Raw genomic sequence first — 11,472 nt, forward strand, 5'->3', positions numbered from 1 at the left:
ATGGCCTAGCTGGGGGCCCCCCCGTCCACACACACACACACACACACACACACACACACACACACACACACACACACACACACACACACACACACACACACACACACCAGCAAATGACAGACAGCGTGATCGCTCTGTGCACCTGCCAGGCAAAGGAAGGAGAGCGGCCCAAAGGTTAACATGTGTTACATGCGATTATCCAATGTTACCTGGTGTTACTGTGGCCAAGGATAATGGTCACATCATGAAATAGAAAGGATGTCTGTCCTTGTGTGATGTGCTGTTTTGATTAAAAGGATTAACTGAATGTGGTCTTTAAAATGCTTTTATTCAATAGCTTTTTGGTCTCCGTTAGCATGTGCAACAATGTCACTGACTTGGACACTCATAACATAAATATATTGACATCAGCAAAAACCATACTACAGTACATAATCAAATTCAAGTGACACATTTGTGTAGAAAACATTATCACAATAAAGTCTATCATTAGTACGTATATCATGGATCAGCCATATCAAACACACAGACATTCAGAATAAATAAACACAATTAATAGGTTTTATATTGTTGCTAAAACCTACCTGAATCATCGTTTTTTTTGCAAGACAGATAACTACAGAAACCGAAGGCTTGGTTGGTTACAGCGTTGATACATTCACCATTTCCCTTTCTTAAACCCACATTATCCCATCATCATTCACTAATGAGGTGACGCAGTTACTGCACAACTGAACACACATTAGTTGTGAAGAACACGAATCCCTTCGCAATTCCTGGTCCCCTCTCTACAGTTCTGGATAGCTGCTCCGTCCTCAATGCCCCGAGCGTAGAGACGCACCAATTGACCATGGATCCTAAGGGAGAAAATACAGCATGGCAGATGAACGACTGGCAGCATGCTGATTATCTACAAATAGAATTGGGTGCATCCATCAATTCAATTAAACGCTTCTTTCCACAGTGAACTACAAAACCGTAAGAGATCTCTCAAGGTCTCTCAAGCCTGTCCTTGGCCCCAGTGACATTAGTATCTGACCTCATATTCAGCACAAACTATTAAACTTTGATCAATCCCTCACCTGCAGAAAATGTCAGTGAAAGGCAGGATCTCTCCATCACAGTTCCACACGGAGACTGAGGGCGACTTGCTACAGCACAGTCCACAAAGTAGTTCATTCTTCTGCTTCTTCTTCTTGTCGTTTCCCATCCCTCGTTCCGCCTCACACCCTGCCAGATGCTGCTGGGATCCATCGCTGCTCTTGGTCTCGCTGTTTTGTTCACCTGTCCTTCCACCCATTGCCCACTCCTCATCCTCGTCCTCCTCTTCGCCCGGAGGGAGAGAGAAACGGACGGCCTTCACGCGGTGAACCTCCACAAAGGGCAGGTCGAACTAAGACATGTTAAAAGACAAAGAAGATACAGATATTACCTAATAATAGCGTTGTTATGTAGCTCTGACACTCACAGCTAGGGGGAGGTCTGCATTTCCACAATATGCAGGCTTTTATATGACAATGAGAAATGAGAATACTAAGAATACTGTATATTAGATAAACTCCTTGTATTCCTATTTTTAGCTATATACTTTTTTATACTTTACTCTTACAATATATCTATATCCTCCAGGCCCAAGGCAGAGGTGGACGTTATGTTTCCGTGTGTGTGTGTGTGTGTCTGTGTGTGTGTGTGTGTGTGTGTGTGTGTGTGTGTGTGTGTGTGTATGTGTGTGTGTGTGTGTGTGTGTGTGTGTGTGTGTGTGTGTGTGTGTGTGTGTGTGTGTGTGTGTGTGTGTGTGTGTGTGTGTGTGTGTGTGTGTGTGTGTGCGTGCGTGCCGATCACTATAAAACCTTTTGTGCACGCTGCCAGTAGGCCAAAGAAATAAACCCTCTATATTACCCCCTATATTATTCCAGTGTGTCAATGACAAATATATTATAGAATTTTTGTGAATACATAATCTCAGACTCACTGTCCCTCCAGGGCCTGGAGGGATAGTGAGTCCCACATACTTCAGACAGGTATCCCACCACATACTTCAGACAGGTATTCCATAGCCTGAAGTCCAGGCTATGAGATACCTGTCTGAAGTATGTGGTGGAACTAGCCAATCGATTGGAAGCTATCCTGCCGGTGTTACAGGATCTACTACTATAGTATCTACTCTCAACTGCTGTATACATTTTTCTTTTCTTTTTTTCTTTTTCTTCTATGAGAGCAAGTCCAAATTCTCATATGTGAACATACTTGGCCAACAGATTCTTCTGATTCTGTCATGTTCATCAACATCAATACATTTGGAAAGTCAACAACACCTTGGTGTGTGTGGTGAGAGGGTGGGTATTTAACTATTTCTACACGTAAAACCTATACATTTAACAGATACGGATTGTTTTTTACCAACCGTATGTAATGCTTGCCAAGCCTCTCTAAAGTACAACAGCAGGTCTATGGAACAAAACAACTTTAACTTTCTATAAGGGTCTAGGTTATTTGCTACGTGGACTTCATAATAATGTCAAGTAACAGATTATTTATCGGTTACTGTACATCTATAGATAACGTGTTCCTGTTTCAGTGTCACAATGTTGTGGCAGACGTTATACAGTACCTGGTCCTCTGCAGTGGTGTGTCTGTGGAGGAAGGTGAGGAAACCTAGTGGGTGAGTCTCCCGCACCAGGATGAGGTCCGCTGTCCCATCGGCCAGGTGAGCAGAGGGAGACAGACCCAGAGGACTTTTGGGACAGGAGCTGGACATACATGTGAGAGCGACACACCTGAACCTGCCCTCCACTCTCACCCATCCAGCAGCTGGAGAGAGATGGAGAGATAGAGAGATAGATGGGAAAATAGCACTGATCCTTGTAAATGTCTAGCTTTAATTGTATGCGTGCATGTGTGTGTGCACGTGAGCGGACTTCGCAACGTTCGGCAGTCCCCTCCCCTCGTACACAGGACGGGAGGGCAGGCTGTTCCCACGACAGACAGACAGCGGGAATCATTTGAACGGATCATTGCCATGAACATGAACAAAATCGTTTGTTCACTGAAATGAACGTTTTGTCCCACCACTAACGGGGACTCGCTCGCCTAACGGCTTGCTCGGCGCCATCGGCGGTGCCTCTCATTGCTCGTTTGATGTGACCCCCGTCACATCAAGCGTTTGCCGTTTGGTCACATTTGTCCCATGAAGTCACTATCGTACTATTTGAGAGTGAGAATATGTGTCATTCTGTTTTGTCTTGTTACCTTCTGAATCATTACTGACTTGGCTGTAATGGGAGCTGTACAGTGAGCCACAATCTGAAGACGGGGGAAACAGCTTCTCTGTACTCCTGGAACACACGCTGCACCTAAACACACATAAACATCTTTCAGTGAGACACCCAAATAATTCTACATCACATGACCATTTCTCTTGCCGACAAGAACTGATGTTCAAGCAAACAATGTGTTGCGATTCAACACGTTAGCTTGGAGACACGTCGTGCTACGTTGTATTACAGTGTCGCGTGCCCAAAATAGCAGATCTATTAGCTCACAGTGCATTGAATGGCGACTTGTAGGTTAGCTTGTGAAGAGCTTCTAAATCGGCTATTATCGGCTATGTAGATCGGCTGTAAGACAAAGTATAAATCAGATTTTAGGCTGCACTTGACACAAGCACTGGATAACAAACCAAATTACATTGGATTCCGTTCCTACTGTATATGCATTACTTCTACCTTCTACTCAGTGACAGCAAGACAAAGACACGTGAATACTCTCACACTCTAGCTCATCTTTCTTCAAGATCAAGTTCCCCTAGCGTTGGCATGGTTCCTGCCCTCCTTAAGGTAAACCCAACACCTGAGTCTCTGTTGCATGTGGCAACAAGGATGATGAGCAAACTGTGAACTCAGACCATGTCTGGGGCACTCATGCAATTATGATGCAACTGCCAAGAACACTTTCCACCATTCCCATGTGGGGACTTGACTGTGTCCTGAAAACTAGGTTAATCTTTCGTCATAAAAAACATCATAGATTAGGATTGGGCATCAATAGGTGTTCCCTCAATTCACAAATGTGTTCCAATCTTCCAACACAACACTGTCCATTCTAAACATGGTGTTGGCCATCACACTAACGAAATAGGTCATTTTCATTGTGATTAGAGTATCAAGGGGGAGTACCAAGAGGCTGACTAGTTGTTGTCATAGTGACAAGTGATGACTTGATCAATACAAATATACAGTAGATACACTGTACAGCATAGAAACAAGCTACAGTAGACTATTACATTCTGAGTGTTAATTTAACTCTGAGAGTGTACAAATGCACATTCTTAAAGGAGGATTTTACTGTACGTTTGGAGGATTTACTGTATGTATACCTTTGCTATGGTATGTATGACTTTAACTCCTTGTGATAAAGGTTCATGGTGCTTACTCCAACCTTGCACTTTGTAAGTCGATAACAGCGTCTGCTAAATGCCTAAATGGAGAGTGTATGTGCAACAAGGTAAATTTGGCATCTATCTAAACAACATACCTATAATAATTTATAGGTATTTTATGTATTTCTGTTTACCCAGACAGGCAGCGTGTGTTGTCCCTGGGGCTGGAGAGGGGCTGGTCTGCTGGAATGTAGTGAACTATGCCTGCATAGGTCCTGTTACTCAGGTACACCATAAAACCTAAGGAGAGAAGAAGCAGAAAGACTTTCTGTATACACCGCAATTTCAAAGACTTGAAACAGTCATGTACAGTAACCCAGCGGTTGTCAAAGTGGGGTCCGGGAACCGCTAGGGGTCATTGAGGGGGTTCCAGGGGGTCCCCAGCAAAATGAGGAGGAACAGCTTAACCACTTTAAGTTCAGCTGTTTTCAAAACATTTTGAAAAATCTTGAAAAATCTTTTGAAAAGTTTTGAATATTTTTACATTTTATCAGGGCTGCCCTAATGCGTCAGCCAGCGTGTATAATACATAATTGTTGTCAGTCTCAGGTTCATATTTTGTGCATCATGTCACCTGATCTTCTTCTCACGCTATCTCTGCCATGTACAGACTAGAAATGCAGAAGTATCGCAAAAATATAACCTTTACAAAACAAATGCCATCATATCCATTCCTCGCATTAACCATTTTCATCCTGCCGTCCCTAGTTTAAGCTAAATAGAATAGTAAATAGTGAAAATAGCCGATCTACAAGATCGCAAAACGAGCTTGTAGATCAGACTTCTCGGGCACGCCATACCTGAAAAGTCATATCTGAGAGGCCCCATCCAGCGGTGTCTCTCACTCTCTGCCAGCACGTCTCCGTAGAAGCCATATCCCAATAGAGACACAGAGTAGCGTACCAGAGCAGAGGGGTGGTGGACAGAACACACATCCAGAGGTTGAGAGTCACCTGCAGGGTGTTTTATAGAACACAGAAGACCAAATAAGTGAGTCTAGACCTCTCAGCGTGGAAGAAGGGTTCAAGTGTAAGATTTAAGTGTTTTCCAATCATTCAGGAACGAACTGAGTCCGTGTGGGGATTATTTGAAATGTTGATGTAGTGTTATATGCAAGGGAAATATAACCAGGGTTTGATTTGCGGGGGGCAAGGGGGGAATGTGCTTAGACTGAATTAAATACATGCATTTCCTTTTGGGAAATGTAGACTGTAGAATCTGTTTATGTTTGATAAGATCACATATTTTAACCACATTAAACCTGACAACCCATACTTTGGGCCAAATTTAATTTTTCAATTCAAAAATAGAATACCTATTCTATTAATCACTCTGCAAAATTAGCTCTGGTCTCTGGGACATAAACTACTGCTGTAGACCTATACTACCAGCTAATTAAAGCTCCAGTACACTATGTGATGTCAAAATGTGATGAAGTGGATTTTGCTCAAAACATCACTACTGATGCTTAAAGGTATAGGTAGGGTAAGTGATATATAAGTTAAAGTACTATATTCTGATAATAATCATTGCTACAGAGCGTTCGGTCATAGGGGTCTCTCTTGCTCTTTAGTAAACACAATATATTACATTTTCAGGTAATACAAGAAGTACAGTATATACCTGTAGGGATTAAGTGGTTAAAAAAATTGAAGCCCACTCTATTTTCTTTCACAAATCGAACCCTGAACATAAGCATCTCTTACCAATGATGATGTGCAAAGCTGACGTAGTGGGATCATTCACTCCCACTGTGGCAAAACACACACAGTCTGTAGAGCCTGTAGGTACAAATACAACACGATGAAAGTGCCACTCAAAGCTACATTTTTTAAAACATGTATTTATGGACTAATATACTGGTGTGTGCTTCAAAGCATCTGTTACCAGCAGGAACAATCCCGATGTGAAGGTCACAGGGCTGTAAAGTCACGGTGGGATCATTCTCCGAAAGGCCCGCCTCCTGTTGCGTCCGTCCAATCAGACCGTGCAGTATTTCGCTGAACATTCCGTCCCCGCCCACACATACCACACTGTTGTGAGCAAACACAGGAGTTTCTGTCATAAATTCATTCTCCCAGTGAGTGCAGTTCAGCTGTAATGCTCCTCATTCCACTGTGTTGTTTACGCCCACATGGACACACGTCTTACCCGTCAAAGCCTGTCAGGTCTTTCTTCAGTAGGTGATCTCTGGCATGGTTTGCCCGCTCAGTCACTATACAACAGAAGCGAAGGAATTACTAAATAAATTACAAGCATCTTTGAATAATTGAATATGTGAATTTAATATTTTTATTGCGACCATTTAAAAGCACACAATAACCATTAAAAGCCATTCAAAATTGATAAAGTTACATGGAAACAAGCTTCCATTGTGAGAGAGGCCATGGTCAACCAATTGACCATGGCCACGGCCTTGGCTTGGCTATTGTTCTCACAGAACAAGTTTGGCCACCATAGACTTTCACAGGTACAGTCAGCGGCGAGGGGGAGTGGGGGGATAACTGCCTCTATTGTTGGAAGAAGCCAAGCAGCGGTGTCATTAGAGGTATTATGAATTTACTTTTTTTCTATCATGTTGCGGGCTGCATTGGACCTCCGCGCACAGCAAAATGCCCGCGGGCCGCAAGTTCGACACCCCTGATTTAAAGCGTTATACAATCTTGGAGGCCAGTATGTAACGTGTCTCAGAGGTACGTTGTCTTGTCTTACCAACGACATGACAGCTGATACCAGCCAGCTCAAACAGGGGGGCAACCACAGAATGGTAGATCTTTCTTCCTCTCTTCTTTCCTCCAAATGGGTTGATGAACACCAACAGTCTGTGAGGCCGTAGAGGGCCTGGCGATGACAGATAACCACACAACAGTTTCAAACAAAACACTGTAGGTCAGTTACACCGCCCTCAAGGGACTGTTAATGATAGTGGAAATAGTCAGGCATGTATAGTAAAATCATGACCCCATGTTTTTCATGAGTGTAGATCAAGTCTGGTTTAACTTTTTCAAATTTATTACAAGATTCTGCATTTTTGGATAAAATGTCCGTCAAAACATTGGTAACATTGGTGGTCTTCCAGGACACTCCAAAATTGGGATCAGCATGGGACCCAAATATCTACTCATCCTTACTGTGAGTTAGGGGTGCAACAGTTAATCGATCTAATTCATTTAAACGGTTATAAAAAAATATTGATGATCAATGATTTAATAAAATAATCAATTCATAATTGATCCCATTTTGACCATGTAATTATAAAAAAGCTTTGAAAATACAGAAAATAGCCGATCTACAGTACATTGCACATTGCCACGCAATAAAAAATATTTGAAAAACAATCCCGCTTCTCGATGATTTGATTTATCAAAAGAGTGATTGACAGAATAATCGCTAAGAAATGAATGCAACCTTACTGTGAGTTTTGAGGGCAGCTCGTAGTTGTGTTGTCCACTGGTCTCTGAGATCCCGACTAGGGCAGCTGAACTGGATTCGGCCCAGTCTCCATAGCAACCCATAGGAACCACCACTGCTGCTGCGCTTCACATAAAAAACTGAATAAGGAAGATAAGAAAGAACTCAAAGTAAACCAGGGGTGCAACAGTTATCCGACCTAACAGATTTAATCGATAAAAAATGGCTATTTTAGCTATTTTAGTATGACACTGTTGTATGATAAAGTATAGGCATAAGTGGTCAATCAGACTAATCGATTTCATCAACCATATATATATATATTTTTTGCAGTGATTTGTGATTTGTTTGTAAAAACAAAACAACAAAAGTCCCCCGATTATTTGATTAATCAAAAACGTAATCTAATAATAATAATTCTGAAGCAAATAATTGATAGTCATAGCCCTAAAGTAATCACTCTGCAAAATTAGCTCTGGTCTCTGGGACATAAACTACTGCTGTAGACCTATACTACCAGCTAATTAAAGCTCCAGTACACTATGTGATGTCAAAATGTGATGAAGTGGATTTTGCTCAAAACATCACTACTGATGCTTAAAGGTATAGGTAGGGTAAGTGATATATAAGTTAAAGTACTATATTCTGATAATAATCATTGCTACAGAGCGTTCGGTCATAGGGGTCTCTCTTGCTCTTTAGTAAACACAATATATTACATTTTCAGGTAGGTGACAAATTTTAAGCCAATCAGGAGAGAGCACTGAAAATTATGTTTAATAAAGAGCTGGAGAGACATGGGAGACTTCTTTTACTGAATAAACACTCTATACATACTATAGCAATGAGTACTATCAGAATATACAGCTATTCAACACTTATTTTAACCAAAGTAAATCACTTACCCTACCTTTAATTAAAATTTTAAAAGGGGAGCTAAGCTAGTGTGTGGAGGCAAGAAGGATATTGGGTAAATAAAGGGCCTGTTACATGAGCAATGTTTAAAGCTACTTTATTGTTTGGCTTAGTACAGCTTGTAGCCCTGCGTTGGTGACATCTAATATTTTCCCTTAATCACTTTCAACCTGGCTTCTCTATTTTGGGCATGTCATAAAATCTTCCAAAACTTTTCAGAAAGAGCAAAAATACCAGATGTACAAGCTCACAGTCACAACTCACAACCATCGCATCGACATGTTGTGAGCTTGTAGATCAGCTATAGGGGGGAGGGGGGAGTTTGATAGTGTATAAAACAGGGCAGCATAAGTGGTTAAACCCACCTGTGAAGTCTTTGTCTGTGTCTTCAACAGACTTGAGGGGATATATCTCCACCTGGTCATCTTCCACTCCGATCAATTCAGCCACTGGTACTGAAACTTGAATCAAAAAAGTAGCCTATAATTATCTATTTAAAAAAGAAAAATCATTCAAATTATACCAAAAAAGTCAACTCAAGTAAAAGTAGTTCAAAATTGTACTTACGTATAGTACTTGAGTAAATGTATTTACATTGTAGTTACCTTTCAGAACTGGAGCTATTCTGACCCTTTCCACCTTATGGAAGGTAAATCTATTTTGTTGTTGAATTTTGTTATCAATCAATATTAACTGAGAGAAAAGATCATTGTAGGTACCTTCATAGATGGGCCGCCTGTAAGATATTAGAGAAGAGGACTGTGTGTCCTCCTGTTGGATATGTTCTTGGGTTGCATCTGAACCTCAACTTGCACTCGTCTTCTTACTCACATTTTATAAAAACAGATTGATGTGAAGGTGGTCCATCATATCATCATCAGTGCCATCATCAATGCCTCATACAGATTAAGTGCAGTGGGCTGGTCAGTTCTTGTGTATTTATTATGGTGTACAAAGAGTTTTTAGCCTATCTCACTATCTGTAGTCTTGTTTCTGCATGCTGTCAGACAGGATGGGTGGCTTTAGTGCATAGCAACAACCAGTGGTGTAAAAAATAAGTACATGTACTCAAATACTGTCCTTAAGTACAATTTTGAGGTATTTTTTACTTAACTGGAGTAGGCCTACTTCCAATTTTCAGTACTTTTACTTCTACTCCACTACATCTCAGAGGCAAATATTATACTTTTACAGCAATTATTTGAAAACTTTATGACTAGTTACTTTTTATATTTTGATTATTATCACAAAACATGTATTTTAACCACTTCAAATACACATTTTCGAAAATAGCCGATCTACAACCTCACACTTGTAGATCTGCTATTTTCAAAGGATTTTTTTGTATACATTTTATACATTTGAAAACGTGTGAAATGGGACAAGTCTGTGCTGTGCATAAGTACCTTCTACTTTTGGTACTTTAAGTACATTTTGATGCCAATAGGCCTACTTTTGTATATTTATTCAAGGAAATTTTGCATTCCAGACTTTTACTGCAATGTATTTCTACATTGCAGTATTGATAGCCTACTTTTACTGAAGTAAAACATCTGAGTACTTTTTCCACCCATGGCAACAACATTGCGTGTTGGAACAGGCTAATTACACGTGCGTCCATATTTTGTGAGCCCCATGTTAACGGATGGAAACAATACTCTATGTTGCGTAGTCCTGAAACATGACTGTCATACCATACTTTTTTTTTTACATTTACAACATGTACATAAACGTTCAAATTTCAAATATAAAGTGCTGACCCCATGCAACGGATGTAACAAGTTGAGCCGGCAAAGGTCTAAGTACCTGTATCTGCTGTATTGTTCAATAAAAAGCTTTTTAATCCGATCGGCGACCATTTTATATGTTTTATTTTATTTTTTGTAATGTATCAGAGTGCAATACACCTCCCAACCAGTAGTATCGCATAATTGAAAGCATCGGAATTTATTTTAGAAAATGGCCGGCAATCGGATTAAAAAGCTTTTTATTTAACAATACGGAATATACAGGTACTTAGACCTTTGCCGGCTTAACTTGTTACATCCGTGGCATGGGGGTTAGCACTTTATATTTGAAATCTGAACGTTTATGTACATGTGAGAGTTGTAAATGTAAAAAAATCTAAAACCAGGAACACTCGGTTCCATGACACTTGTGTGACAGACGAGCGTCATGTGAACCATGGCTACATGTTGCGCTACCCTCAAATGCCATAACAGCCTAAATTAATGTCCAACTATATATTTGGAGATGAAAGACTATATCGTGAAAAAGCGACACACTTACTGGTTTTCTTGTCGCGATTCTTCTTGTCCACTTCAGTCCAGTTGAAGTACCAGCCGGTCAGCACCGCCCGGTACCTTTTCTTTCCAACCCATAAACTGGACTCCAGCCTCTGATCCATCCTGCATCTGAAAATGTCCATTAACGCACCGATCGCAGGGTCGCTTCTGTCACTACTGCGCTCAACAATAACAATTTGTTACGATCACATTTTATATCACATTTTTAGACTATATCCTGGGGGGGAACTCCATTTTTTTATCTTCATCAATCAGCAGCATCCGTACCAATCCTAATTATCCATCTTCACCTGATAAAGCTCAAGTTAGATGCACAAATAGCGCTAAAATAATCTAGTCCAAAGAAAGTTCCAAACCACTCTGTGGCACCTACTATGTCATAACATAGGTGTTGTTCCAAAA

General features: G+C 40.8%; 1 protein-coding gene across 1 annotated transcript; it reads right to left on the reverse strand.

The window, feature by feature from the left end:
* Positions 1–309: 309 nt before the first annotated feature.
* On the reverse strand, positions 310–11,472 carry LOC311053319 (ceramide kinase). The gene is made up of 13 exons (XM_084068782.1): positions 11,054–11,472; positions 9,130–9,225; positions 7,852–7,989; positions 7,151–7,279; positions 6,590–6,653; positions 6,326–6,471; positions 6,145–6,219; positions 5,239–5,391; positions 4,573–4,678; positions 3,250–3,353; positions 2,612–2,811; positions 1,083–1,393; positions 310–857 (listed from the first exon to the last, which is right to left on the reverse strand). Exons 1-13 carry the CDS (start codon positions 11,190–11,192, stop codon positions 743–745), a joined length of 1,776 nt encoding a protein of 591 aa, XP_083924908.1. The 5' UTR covers positions 11,193–11,472; the 3' UTR covers positions 310–742.

Source organism: Gymnoscopelus microlampas (assembly GCF_963454915.1).
Source record: "Gymnoscopelus microlampas genome assembly, chromosome: 10".
Classification (NCBI taxonomy): domain Eukaryota; kingdom Metazoa; phylum Chordata; class Actinopteri; order Myctophiformes; family Myctophidae; genus Gymnoscopelus; species Gymnoscopelus microlampas.